Source organism: Antechinus flavipes, chromosome 4 (genome assembly GCF_016432865.1).
Source record: "Antechinus flavipes isolate AdamAnt ecotype Samford, QLD, Australia chromosome 4, AdamAnt_v2, whole genome shotgun sequence".
Classification (NCBI taxonomy): domain Eukaryota; kingdom Metazoa; phylum Chordata; class Mammalia; order Dasyuromorphia; family Dasyuridae; genus Antechinus; species Antechinus flavipes.
In genome coordinates, this window is record NC_067401.1 from 288,461,444 (window position 1) to 288,476,377 (window position 14,934).

The 14,934-nt window shown below is 31.9% G+C and overlaps 1 protein-coding gene across 3 annotated transcripts in view; it reads right to left on the reverse strand.

Moving 5' to 3' along the window:
* CDK19 (cyclin dependent kinase 19) overlaps positions 1–14,934 on the reverse strand; it is a 228,641-nt gene that overhangs the window by 47,477 nt on the left and 166,230 nt on the right. For all 3 annotated transcript variants that reach the window (XM_051997541.1, XM_051997540.1, XM_051997542.1), the window contains one exon: positions 6,744–6,801. In XM_051997541.1, coding sequence (XP_051853501.1) covers positions 6,744–6,801 — 58 coding nt within the window. The remainder of the gene's footprint in view (positions 1–6,743; positions 6,802–14,934) is intronic.

A 14,934-nucleotide genomic window follows, 5' to 3' on the forward strand; every position in this document is an offset into this window, starting at 1 on the left:
TAAGAAATGACTAACAGGATGATTTCAGAAAGGCCTGAAAAGATTTACATGCACTGATGCTAAGTGAAGTGAGCAGAACCAGGAGATCATTATACATGGCAACAACAAGATTATACGATGATAAATTCTTTTTTTTCTGAGACAATTGGGATTAAATGACTTGCCCAGAGTCACACAGCCAGAAAGTGTTAAGTGTCTGAGATCAGATTCAAACTCTGGTCTTCCAGACTTCAGGGCTGGTGCTCTATCCACTGCACCACCTAGATGTTCCATGATGATCAATTCTGATGGACATGGCTCTCTTCAACAATGAGATGATTCAAATCACTTCCAACTGTTCAGTGATGAAGAGAGTCATCTATCCCCAGAGAGAGGGCTGTGAGAACTGAAATGTGGTTTACAATATAGCATGTTCACTTTTTGCTACTGCTTGTTTGCATTTTATTTTGCTGCTTCTTCTTTATTTTGCTGCTTTCTGCAACAACAAGATTATATGATAACCAATTTTTTTTTTACTGGTTTGATTTTATTTTTCTTGTGCAGCACTATAATTGTATAAATATATATGCATAGTTAGATTTCACATATATTTCTACCATGTTTAACATATATTGGACTATTTGCCATCTAGGGGAGGGTGGAGAGATGGGAGGGAAAATTAGAATACGAGGTTTTGCAAGGGCTAATATTGAAGAATTGTCCATGCATATGTTTTGAAAAAAAAAAAAGCTTTAATTTTAAAAAAAATTACTTTATTCTATAAATCTAGGCATACTAATGATGCCTAGAAGTCTAAACTTCCTAAATGAGCCCTAAGCTTATTTTTGTGTTTATGCACACATGTACACACATGCATTTCATTTAACAAACATTTATTCATAAATAATTACTGAGCTAATCACATGTATCATGTGTATATACAAGAGTCATAGGGATACTAAAAAAGTAGAGACTATCCTCCATTTATTCCATAATTGATCCTTGGAGATTTATTGTAAAGTCTTCTCATAAGTCAAATATAATTAATAGCTATATTCTTTGCCAAAATGTTGCCATCAAATAAGTTACAAATACAACCAACCAATGGGCTATAAGAACCAAATAAATAATTACATGCATCAGTATGAAGTTAAAATAAGAAAACTGTTTGTAAGTTCTATAAAATAGACAAAAATGTACTATAGATAAAGATTACATGAAGAACCACTAAATTCGACAGCTGTATTGAATCATAAATCTGCTATAAAATATTATTATGACCATAATAAGAATTAAATATTTAATTAATAATGATTATGTTTTTCTTCTTAGAATTTGAAAGGGATTAGTAGAGATAATCCTACTCTCTTAAAAAGCTATACAATTAAGTTTAAGCTGATATTTTCTCTCATCTCAATAAATTTCCTAATCACAGAGATAAAATCATTTCATTAATCTTAAAGCTGCGCTGCTTTTAGTACAATGATAGATATTCAATAAATATTTACTTTCTTGATCTGATATTCTTCTCACTAAGAAGTTTTGTTGTTATTATTGTTTAAACTAAAAAACTAAACCAACATTTCTCCCTTTATCTTCTCTTACCTCTTTTTCAAAATGTTTCCATCTTTCAGTTAAGAGATTTAAACTAGATATCCTCTAAGGTCTCTTCCATTTCAAATTCATATGTAATTGTATTTATTTTATATACCACGCCTCACAAAATCAAGAAATAAACTATTCTACTTGGTAGCTGTCGCAATATTTTACTTTTAGAAAGCTAGAGAAACAATTTGTACATTATTATCAAACTTTAAGGAGAATATCAAAACATTTTTCCCAGAACACTGTAACAGTCTATATAATAGGTTAACTATTAAATTCACCTACTGCTTTCAATATCTTCAAGCATTCTTAGAACTGATGAATGTTAATACTAATTTATTTAAAATAGGATATACACAAAAGCAAGATTTAAAGAAATGTAAACAACTATATTTTACCTTATTTATGAATTCCTCATTATATTCAAAGATTGTTTTTTGATGAAGTACAAGTAGAACAGAAGACTCTAGAGAACAGGGGCTCTTTCAAATGTATTAATATACCCCAGCAACTAGCCTAAGTGTTTTAGAAGTGTTTTATAAAAGCACTAAATTGAATTGAATTAAACTATCTCATCTTGAAATCCTTAAAAGTAAAGATGGGCCAGGGTGAATGGTTCCTACTGAATACTAAAGAAAAATAAAAACTTGATAACTGGGATATAGAGTGAAACTGTATTATACTCTGAATGGTATTAAGGGATTTGAACTTTATTCTACGAGTATGAATAGTACACAATGTATTAGAAAGTACAATGGACTAAGAATTAGAAAACACAGGTGCTAATTCTGGTTGTCATTTATTAGCTATACAAGATTTAAGATTCAGAACAGCTATCAACCTAGTACAGTTTTAAACTTTTTCCACTCATGACCCCTTTTTTTGTCCAAGAAATTTTTATGTGATCCCAGGTATATAGATATACAAAATAGGTGAACAAATCAAACATTTACTGATAATAAATCATAAATATATTTGATTTAAACAATTCTTTGGTATACATATAATTTTACCAATTATTAAAAACAGAACCAAATTTGTATACTTGTGAGATGGATGTGCTCGTTTATTTTTTTTTACATAAAATTTTTTACATAAAAAATTAAATCTTGCCAGAGTATCTGATACTTTTTACTATTGCCAAATTTTTTCATGAACCCTTTCAATTACTTCCTTTCTCATTTTCAGTTACTCAATCCCATGTGGGATTTAATATCTAATAACTATTTAATAGTGATTTAATAATAGTTTAATAACTATTTAATAGTTAAATAGTTTAACTAAGTATAATAAGTTTTGAGCTATAATAGAGCAAGTAACTTCTCCGCTCTGGAACCCAATTTCCTTATCTATAAAGTTAGGAATTGAGTTAGATAGTTTCTAGCTCTCTTCCAACTTTAATTCCTAATAAGAAGCTATTAGAGGTTTTTATGCAGGACAATGACATGATGAAATCAATATTTGGAAAATAAAAGCAAAAAAACCCACTCAGGATGGCTATTATTAATCTGAATAATCAATTTCTTTTCCTAAAGACCTTTCCTAAAATCCTAAAAAAAACCTGTAAAATTCTCAAATTATTTTCTTTTACATACTATATTTCTGAGTACAATATAAGTTCCTTGAGTTTAGAGACTAATTGGTTTTTGCTTACTTTTAGTAAATAAGTTAACAAGCATTTATTAAGAGCTTAATATGTATCAAGTACTATGCTAAGCACTGGGGCTACAAAGAAAGGTAAAAATACAGTTTCTGTCCACAAAAAGCATACTAGATTCTAGTTGGGGAAACAGACATACACAAAATCTATACAATGAAAATGGGAAGTAATCTCAGAGGGAAGACATTAACAGAGTAAGAAATTTGAAAAGGCCTCTTGTAAAAGATAGAATTTAAGGTAAATCTTAAAAAGAAGTCCAGGAAGTCAGGATACAAAAATAAAGAGGGAGAGCATTCTAGACACAGAGAAAGTCCAGTACAAAGATAGGAGATTATGTATTATTAGCAAAGATTAGAAAGAAGTCCCATACTGCTAGAATGTAGAGTATGTGGATAGAAATATAATAGGAAGCCTAGAAAGATAGGAAGGGATCCGGTTTTAAAGGGTTTTAAATGCCAGTTAGAAAATTTTAGATTTTATGCTGAAGGAAGCCACTAGAAGTTACTGAGTAAGACGGTAAAACATTCAGATCTGTGCTTTAAGAAGATGACTTTGACAACTGAGTAGAAAATGGACTAGAATGGAAAGATTTGGGAAAAGGAGATAATACACCAGAAGGCAACTATTTGAAAAAGCAATAATCCAGATATGGTGATGAGGCCCACAGTAGTCGAGTGATGAAAAAAGGGGACACATGTAAAGTTGTTATGTAAGTAAAAATGATAATACTCAGCAAGAAATTGGATATGTAGGGTAAGTGCAAGTGAGAAATCAAGGGTGACATTAAGGTTGTAAGCATGGTGACTGAGAGAATCAATATTAGATAAAAAGCTGGCCTTAGAGCCAGGAAGATCTAAGTTCTAAGTTCTTCCTGTGACACATACTGGTTGTGGGAACCTGACAAGTCACAATCTCTCAGTTGTCTAGTATAAGATGAAACTTGTACTAGTGAATGGAATTTCCTCAGCCTAGAGTTCTCTATATCAGTATATCAATTACAGGTCCACAATCTCCACTTTTATCCGTAGCATATAGTACAATACTTTGCAGATAGCAGGTTTTTAATAACTATCTGTTGAATTCAAGTGAAACCTGTAATAATAAGCATGAGTTTAAAAAAAATGGAAGTAGTAGTAAAAAGGAGAGAAATTTCAAAAGAAAAATCACTAGGATTTGATGACTGGTTAGGTACAGAGGGCAAAAAAAAAAAAAAAAAGCCAAAAGATGATGCTCAGGTTTTGGAGTCAATAGGAGAATTATAATGCTACTGATAGAAATGGGTAAGCATTCTAGTCACTAGTTTGTGACATAATGTGTTTGAAGTGATGGGACACAATTCAAGTTGAAAGTTTAACCAGAATATGGAATTAGATCTTAAATGAAAAAACCAACTGGTAAATAGAGATAGTCATGGATTAATTTTCTGACTAAATAAACAGGAAGAAGAGTTAATAGTTAAGAATGAAAAGCCTTTGTCAACTTCCAGTTAAAATATGAACAGGGGAGTGGAAGGTTGGGGAGAGGAGAGGAATAAAGAAGGAGCTAAAAGAGAAGAACAAGATAGGGAACATCACAAAAGTCATGAAGGAATTAGAACAAGTGGCTGACACTTAAAACTATAAATACTACAAAGTCATAAAGGAAAATTACCGATCATAAATAATTTCATACTGGAGAGTTAAAAAAGGAATGCTTAATAAAGAAACTAGAGGGAATGAGTATATACACACTCAAGGAATCTAATAGGAGGAGGAAATATGAAAACACAAGTTTGAGTTCAGCAAGATGAAGCAAAGGTAAGTGACCTGTATATGAATGGAATAAAGGAAAATGAGTGAACACAGCGGGGAAATAAAGATATTTCAATGAAAAGAGGATATGTGTGGAAGCATATGTAAATCAGAAAAGGATGGGTCCCATGTAAAAATGTTAGCCTTCAATGACTACTTGTCCCTTATGATTCAAGCAAAGATAGACCTAACTTGAGATGAAGAAGTAAGTACATGAGCTAAGAACATCCATCAAGTTTGATGACATTGGGTTAAGAAGTAGAATTTAGGTCTTAAGAAAAATGTGAAATCTAGAATCCAGATTTTTGTAGTTTTATACATACATATAACATATATTTTACAAAGCACTTAGCAGGGGATTAGAAGGAACAAGTATTAATTAAGCTCCTATTATATGCCAAGAACTGTGCTAAAATATTATCTCATTTTATCCTTGACAGCCCTGAAAAATAGATGCTCTTATTATCCTCATTTTATAATTGAGGAAACCAAGGCAGATAGTGATTAAGTGACTTGATCAGTTATTAGACGACTGAGGCTAAATTTAAACTCAGATATTCTTGACACCAAGCTCAGGATTCTACCTACTACAGTATATTACCTAGTTGCTAATATTAATAAAATAATCTAAGTGAGACTAGAAAGTTTGAGACACAATTGCATTACAGGTGAAGAAAGTGAGACCCCGCCCTGAAAGGTTGACTCATCCAAAATCATACAAGTGGTAAATTGGCAAGCAATATCTGAACTGAAATCTTTGACTAAAGTTTTAATGCATTGTTTGGTCTTAATCCTGGACAGGGGCTTTAAATTTAAAATGTTATATATACGTGTGTGTATGTATAAATGTAAACATATTTAACATATATTGGACTATCTGTCATCTAGGGAAGGGGGTACAGGGAAGAGAGGGAAGGAGAAGAAAATTTGGAACAGAAAGTTTTGCAAGAGTCGACGTTGAAAAATTACTCATGCATATGTTTTGTAAATAAAAGGCTTTAATAAGTAAAATAAAAGAATATAGATTATGAATTTCTGGGATATGCTAGAGAACAGCAGTGGCAGATATATGATATAATCAACTAAGTTTTATAACATGGTACATTGTTATATATGGAATCATCTGTGTTAGATACTAAAAGGTCATTATGCTGAGTGAGGTAATATTAGTAAAGTTGAGTCTGAGAAGTTAAGGTTAAGTGATTATGTGTATGCATGTTTCTTGCACTATAGAAGATATTACAAGAAATTTAATATTTTAGTGACTTACCAATGCAACTCTATTTTACATTCATGGAATCTTCAAGTGAAAAAATTCTAAAAGGTTCATAGAGTTTTTAAGTAAAAGAAATATATAGGAAGCAGATTGTTGGTACAGTGGCTAGAGTACCAGCCCTGAAGTTAGAAGGATCTGAGTTCAAATCTGACCTCAGATACTTAATACTTCCTAGCTGTGTGACCCTGGGCAAGTCACTTAACCCCAATTGCATCAGCAAAAAAACCCCAAAATTATATCACACACACACACACACACACACACACACACACACACACACACTACATTTTTACAAAAAATGTTATGTCTAGATTTTCCAATACTAAATTTCTCCATAATTCTCATAAAATCGGATATGATATTAATTTTATAATCAATATCTATTACAGGTGGTCTGACAAAGCAATGACAATCACTTAACAAATTTACCTACCTATTTTGACTCTCCCCCTTTCTGGGCCTTCTCCCATTACTAGGATATTTGCTGGTTTCTAAAAAATAAAAATAAAATATTCAAACAATTAAATGAATACTCCTAACATGCTCAAAAACTATCAAAAATAAAAGGATGGCAATAACAAATTAGTATTCTGTTCAAAATGGCAAACCAATTAGCAAATGTTTACTGAGATCTTAATATAAAGCATATATAGTTTGTATTTATTTCAAATGAATACTAACAACTATTGTCAGTAAGAGTTATATAAACTAAATGTATTTTAGAGGTAAACCTGATTTATATAAAGTCAATATTTAGATTACATTTTTTATGTGATACATCATAAAATTATCATTTTTAGAATGAATTCTCTTATCAAAATATTTTTACATCATAAAAATGATACATCACTAATACATCATAACAGTTTTAGAATAAATTCTCATCAAAATATTTATGCAAATTTTTATATCTAAACATTTCTTTCATTAAAATAAATATAATACTATCACTTTTGGTACATAAATAAATTATGCTGGGCGGGGGGGGAGAAGGGGGAGAAGGAGGGGAGAAGAGGCAGAAGGAAATTCAACAGTTTTCTAAACAGACATAGTTGACAGTTCTCTCAAGCTGCCCTTACACAAGAATGAGAAATATAAAATAATTTCATGTGTTTTATTCTGATTGCATCTGTTCCAAGATTGTTATCCCTATAATTTTAAAGAGATCTAGAGGAAGACCCTAGCACAAGATGAAAGGTAAGAATGGATTGTTATCTGTACTCATTCAGTGCAACTCAACACATACCTCTTCATAAATCCAAATTCTAGGTCCATCAAATATGCTAAATATGCTCTAGATCTCTTAACATTGTGTTGAATGGAATATTTGAAGTGTCAGTTGCTTACCTTTTGCTTTTACTACACAATTATCCTACATTCTTTTCTGTACATATAGCATCACTGAGATGTATGCTATTCCTGTGCAATTCTTCATTGATAACATGCTATACTGTCCTCTTAACTAATCATGTAACTTACCATTGCCATCTGTGTAATTTGCAGTTATTTGAGTGCAAGTATTTCATGACTTATAGGCACAGAGAATAATTTCATTCAGCCAAGGAACATAAATCCACAAAACCCAGTCTATCTAGCCAGCCTCAAGTCACCAATCCATACACTCAGACACCAGCCCTGACCATTTTCTTTTTCTTTTTTTTAATTTTTTATTTAATAATTACTTTATATTGACACTCGTTTCTGTTCCGATTTTTTTTTCCCCTCACTCCCTCCACCCCCTCCCCTAGATGGCAAGCAGTCCTTTATATGTTGGATATGTTGCAGTATATCCTAGATACAATATATGTTTGCAGAACCGAACAGTTCTCTTGTTGCATAGGGAGAATTGGATTCAGAAGGTATAAATAACCCGGGAAGAAAAACAAAAATGCAGATAGTTCACATTCGTTTCCCAGTGTTCTTTCTTTGGGTGTAGCTGCTTTTGTCCGTCATTTATCAATTGAAACTCAGGTCTCTTTGTCAAAGAAATCCACTTCCATCAAAATATGTCCTCATACAATATCGTTGTCGAAGTGTATAATGATCTCCTGGTTCTGCTCATTTCACTTAGCATCAGTTCATGTAAGTCTCACCAGTCCTATATGATGGTATACCTAGAGAACCCCAGAGATTCTACCAAAAAGCTATTGGAAATAATTCATAATTTTAGCAAAGTAGCTGGCTACAAAATAAATCCCCATAAATCCTCAGCATTTTTATACATCACCAACAAAACCCAACAGCAAGAGATACAAAGAGAAATTCCATTCAGAATAACTGTTGATACCATAAAATATTTGGAATCTATCTACCAAAGGAAAGTCAGGAATTATATGAGCAAAATTATAAAAAAGTCTCCACACAAATAAAGTCAGACTTAAATAATTGGAAAAATATTAAGTGCTCTTGGATCGGCTGAGCGAACATAATAAAGATGACAATACTCCCTAAACTAATCTATTTATTTAGTGCTATACCAATCAGACTTCCAAGAAAATATTTTATTGATCTAGAAAAAATAACAACAAAATTCATATGGAACAATAAAAAGTCGAGAATCTCAAGGGAATTAATGAAAAAAAAATCAAATGAAGGTGGCCTAGCTGTACCTGATCTAAAATTATATTATAAAGCAGCAGTCACCAAAACCATTTGGTATTGGCTAAGAAATAGATTAGTGGATCAGTGGAAAAGGCTAGGCTCACAAGACAGAATAGTCAATTATAGCAATCTAGTGTTTGACAAACCCAAAGCCCCTAACTTCTGGGAAAAGAATTCATTATTTGATAAAAACTGCTGGGATAATTGGAAATTAGTATGGCAGAAATTAGGCATGGACCCACACTTAACACCATATACCAAGATAAGATCAAAATGGGTCTATGACCTAGGCATAAAGAACGAGATTATAAATAAATTAGAGGAACATAGAATAGTTTATCTCTCAGACTTGTGGAGGAGAAAGAAATTTGTGACCAAAGATGAACTAGAGACCATTACTGATCACAAAATAGAAAATTTCGATTACATCAAATTAAAAAGCCTTTGTACAAATAAAACTAATGCAAACAAGATTAGAAGGGAAGCAACAAACTGGGAAAACATTTTCACAGTTAAAGGTTCTGATAAAGGCCTCATTTCCAAAATATATAGAGAACTGACTCAAATTTATAAGAAATCAAGCCATTCTCCAATTGATAAATGGTCAAAGGATATGAGCAGACAATTTTCAGAGGATGAAATTGAAACTATTACCACTCATATGAAAGAGTGTTCCAAATCATTATTGATCAGAGAAATGCAAATTAAGACAACTCTGAGATACCACTACACACCTGTCAGATTGGCTAAGATGACAGGAAAAAATAATGATGAATGTTGGAGGGGATGCGGGAAAAACTGGGACACTAATGCATTGTTGGTGGAGTTGTGAACGAATCCAACCATTCTGGAGAGCAATCTGGAATTATGCCCAAAAAATTATCAAATTGTGCATACCCTTTGATCCAGCAGTTTTTCTATTGGGCTTATATCCCAAAGAAATACTAAAGAAGGGAAAGGGACCTGTATGTGCCAAAATGTTTGTAGCAGCCCTGTTTGTAGTGGCCAGAAACTGGAAAATGAATGGATGCCCATCAATTGGAGAATGGCTGGGTAAATTGTGGTATATGAATGTTATGGAATATTATTGTTCTGTAAGAAATGACCTGACCATTTTCTTGCCATTTACTTTGCTTTGTGAAAGTAACATCATTCTCTTTCCTGAAATTTTCCATATCTTGTTTCTAGATATTATGATGAAGAAAACATTACCACTACTTCTAGAAAAAAAATTTTTAAGGCAAAACATTTTCCCTCCTACTCACCACTTTCCTTTTACATATCCCTAAAAATTGTCATAGGGCTTGGCAAAAATGCATAAAAACCACTTTTCATTCATCAATTCACTGAAAGGATAATGATATTTTAAAGGGAAAACTTAGGTACAATACACAATTTCCTAAAGGCAATCCAGTCTATATGACACCTTTCTAGGCCACTAATGAACTACTATATTTGTCCAAGCTATATATACATTGATGAGCTAACTATGAGCTATTTAGTCAACTACATTTTATACTATGAAAACTCCGAAAAATGAAACCATTCGGAAGCACATTTTCAGACATGATAAATATATGGATTTATTTTGCTTAACTATCCTCATTTGTTACAACAGGGCAGTAGGGGAGAGTGATGGTAGTAAAATTTTTTTAAAAATAAAAAAAGAAAGAAAAGTGAATATTTAATATACACAAAACTGAACAAAATCAAGTTTACAAAGGAACTGCACAATCCTTTTTCACTTTTTATTTGCATAAGTAAATGTTGATGTTTTTCAAGCTTATAACAAAAAACAGATGATCAAAGGTCCCACAAAATGATATTGATTATTGCCTTTAGAGACATGATAATACCAATTCTGTTAATTCATTATATAAAGTTAACAACTCAATGATTATCTGCTTAATATGTGGATAAAATCCACGTATGTCATTCATTTAATTTTATTAATATAACAAAAACATTTAAAAATAATTATGGATTACACAGCAGAAGCTTTATAAAGCTCTTGGAATTGATGCAAATAAAACTTTGCCATTTAAGAAAAACGACCATTTGCAGAACTTTGGGCTTGATGCAGGTAAAACTTTGGCAGCTGAGAAAATGAGCATTTTAAAAACTTCATCATCAATAGGGAGTTCTCTAAGAAATCCTTCATGACTCTAAGAAACAGTTTAGCAAAAATTTCTCAGTTTTTACACCATTAGAATCAAGTGAACCACACTGAATCCATCTTGTGACTTAATTTTGGATCTAACTCAGTCCCCTTTTTATTCAATTATGAGTCTAATCCAATGTCTGTCTTGTGAGAAAACTCTATTCAATTATGAAAATCATGAAACTTTATTGCATTGTTTAAATCTAGAGTTATATGGTTGAGAATCTGAACTACCTTTACCTGTTGCAGGTTATACTGACCAGAAATCCACTCAGATCTAAAAACTAATGCAAGGAATTTTCACACAATTAAACAAATCAAGAAAACTATGTCTTATTTGAAAGCCGGTTCCATATTGACCAATCAGTTACTGAATGCTAATTCCTTTGATTGAACACAAACAACGAGAGACAATTTTTTTCCTTGTTAGGTAAAAAAATTTTTTTCCTTGTTAAATAGGTATGAAACCTATTTAAGTTCTCTTAACTTGAAAAGTCACTAATTTTTTTTCTCCAATTAGAAATAAGAATATCTAATCTGAAGAATACAAGCCATTCTCCAATTGAATCAAATTTTTTTTTTAAAAAATAAGCTATTTTCCCATTGACAAATAGTCAAAAGATATAAAAATAAGTTTTAGATGAAGAAATTAAAAGCATTTCTAGTCACATGAAAAAAGTGCTCTAAATCCACTATTGATCAGAGAAATACTAATTAAGGCAACTTTGAGGTAGCATTACATACCTCTCAGATTGGCTAAGATGACAGGGAAAGATATTGGATGCAGGAAAACTGAGACACTACTAATACATTGTTGGTAGAGTTGTGAACTGATCTAATAATTCTGGAGAATAATTTGAAACTATGCCCAAAGAGCTATCAAACTGCATACCCCAGTGTTTCTACTGGGCTTATATCCCAAAGAGATCTTAAAGGAGGGAAAGGGAACCACATGACCAAAAATGTTTGTGCCAGCCCTTTTGTAGTGGCAAGAAACTGAAAACTGAGTGGATGCCCATCAGTTAGAGAATGGCTGAATAAGCCATTATGATAAGTGAATGTTATGGAATATTATTGTTCTGTAAGAAACAATAAGCAGGATGATTTCAGAAAACCCTAACAAGACTTACATGAACTGATGCTAAGTGATGTAAGTAGAATCAAAAGAACATTGTACAAAGCAACAATATGATTATGTGATGATCAGTTCTTATGGACTTGATTCTTTTAAACAATGAGATGATTCAGGTAAATTCCAATAAACTTGTGATGAAGAGAGCACCCAGAGAGACGACTGTAGGGAATGAATGTGGATCACAAAATAGTATTTTCCATCTTTTTTGTTGTTGTTGCTTGCTTTATTTTTCTAATTTTTTTCCCTTTTTGATCTGATTTTTCTTGTGCAGCATAATAAATGTAGGAATATGTATAGAAGAACTGCACATGTTTAACCTACATTGGATTACTTTCCATCTAGAGGTGAGGATGGAGAAGGGAAGGAGAAAAATTTGGTATGCAAGGTTTTGCAAGAGTGAATGCTGACAACAATCTTGTATTTTGGAAATAAAAGCTATTATTGAAAAAAACTCACACACCAAAAAAAATAAAAAGACCATTTGACTTGAGAGCAGTTTATTACCCCAAAGAATACCTTTCAACATGTCTGTCATTTACATATTAAAATCATTATATGTATACACTAAAATAAACTCACCAAAAATTATTTCTCATCATCACAATGATGTCAACTGCAGAATATAAATGCAGGAATGAGTCCCTACAATGGTAAATTCTTTCTTGAATCAAATTCTGGAACACTTTAGAAGCTGACATTCAAAAGAGTTGGCCTTAACAATCAATAGGAGGGAAAAACTGAAAAAGAATGTCTAATGCTTCAAACTAAAGAAGCATTTTGAAGGATGTCCCATAGAGCTGGTCTTTTAGAAGATAACTTGTAAATGAATAATGAATTAAACCAGTTCCTGAATATGAGGAGATGGAGTTGGTTTGCATTGGTTTGAGGAAATTGTATGGTGTTTTTAATGAGTCCAAGTTTCTAACAAAATAAAAGTTTACTAAGTTTGACAACAATTCCACTTAGGCCAACACTTTACATTATACATCACAATAAGCTTCAAGTGGATATCTAACAAATATGAAAGGTTATATAATAAAATAAAATACACAAAAACAAATAACTTTCACAACAACTACAGACAATAAAAAATTCTTAACAAAAACAAGAGACAAAAAGGATAATAAAAGATAAAAACTTCTGCACAAACAAAATCTAATGAAGAAAAACAATTAATGGGAGAGAGGGAAAATACCATTTTGTTTCAAATGTTTCTGAACAGTATGACATCCAAGATACACACACACACACACATATACATATGTATAGTACCTATTCATACATACCTGTGCATATGAGTACATAGGTGGTAACATACTACATATATACACATACATATATATGCGTGTGTATGTATATGTGTATATATGCGCAAATGATGCAAATCTTTAAGACCATTAATACTAATTTGGGATTGGGGAGAGGAAACTGGTACAGAGAATTCTTTTTAAGATCTAATGAGCCCAAGTAATTATTTTATAAATGTAGAAAAAATAATAACAAAGTTCATCCAGAAGAACAAAAGATCAAGAATTCAAGGGAATTAATGAAAAAAAAAAAAATGCTAATGTCTAGCTGTGCTAGACCAAACAGTGATCATCAAAACCATTTAGTACTAAGAAATAGAGTAGTCTATCAGTGGAATTGGTTAGATTCACAGGACAAAATAACCAATGACTATACTAATCTAGTATTTGACAAACCCAAAGACCCTAGCTTTTGTGATAAGAAATCAGTATTTGACAAAAAATGCTGGGAAAACTGGAAATTATTATGGTAGGAACTAGGCAGTGATCCACACCTAACATCATAACATTATATACCTAACCAAAGCACTATATACCAAGATTGAAATGGGCTCATGATTTAGACATAAAGTCTAAAATACTCATAAAGAGTATTCAGACATAAAGAATATCAGTCTTTATGATATTGTAAGCAAATTAGAAGAACATAGGATAGTTTACCTCTCAGATCTATGGAGAAGGAAGAAATATGTGACCAAAGAAGAAACAGAGCTCATTATTGAATACAAAATAGATAATTTAGATTATATTAAATTAAAAGGATTTTGTACAAATAAAACTAATGTAGACAAGATTAGAAGGGAAGCAATAAATTGGGAAAGCATTCTTATACTCAAGGGTTCTGATAAAGGCCTCATTTTTAAAATATATAGAGAATTGACTCAAAATATACACGAAGAATATGAACAATTTTCAGATGAAGAAATTAAAATTATTTCTAGTTATATGAAAAGGTATTCTAAGAAATGCAAATTAAGAGAACTCTGAGGTACCACTGCACACCTCTCAGATTGGTTAAAATGACAGCAAAAGATGATGAATGTTGGAAGGGATGTGGGAAAACTGGAACACTAATATATTGTTGATGGAGTTATGAATAGCTTCAGCTATTCTGGAGAAGCAATTTGGAACTATGCTCAAAGAAGTATCAAATTGTGCATACCCTTTGATCCAGCAATGTTACCAATGGGCTTATATCCCAAAGAGATCTTAAAGGAGAGGAAAGGACCTATAGGTGCAAGAATGTTTGTGGCAGCCCTCTTTGTAGTGGCCAGAAACTGGAAACTGAGTGGATGCTCATCAGTTGGAGAATGGCTGAATAAGTTATGGAATATGAATGTTATGGAATATTACTGTTCTTTAAGAAAAAATCAGCAGGATGATTTCAGAGATCCATGAACTGATGCTAAGTGAAATGAGC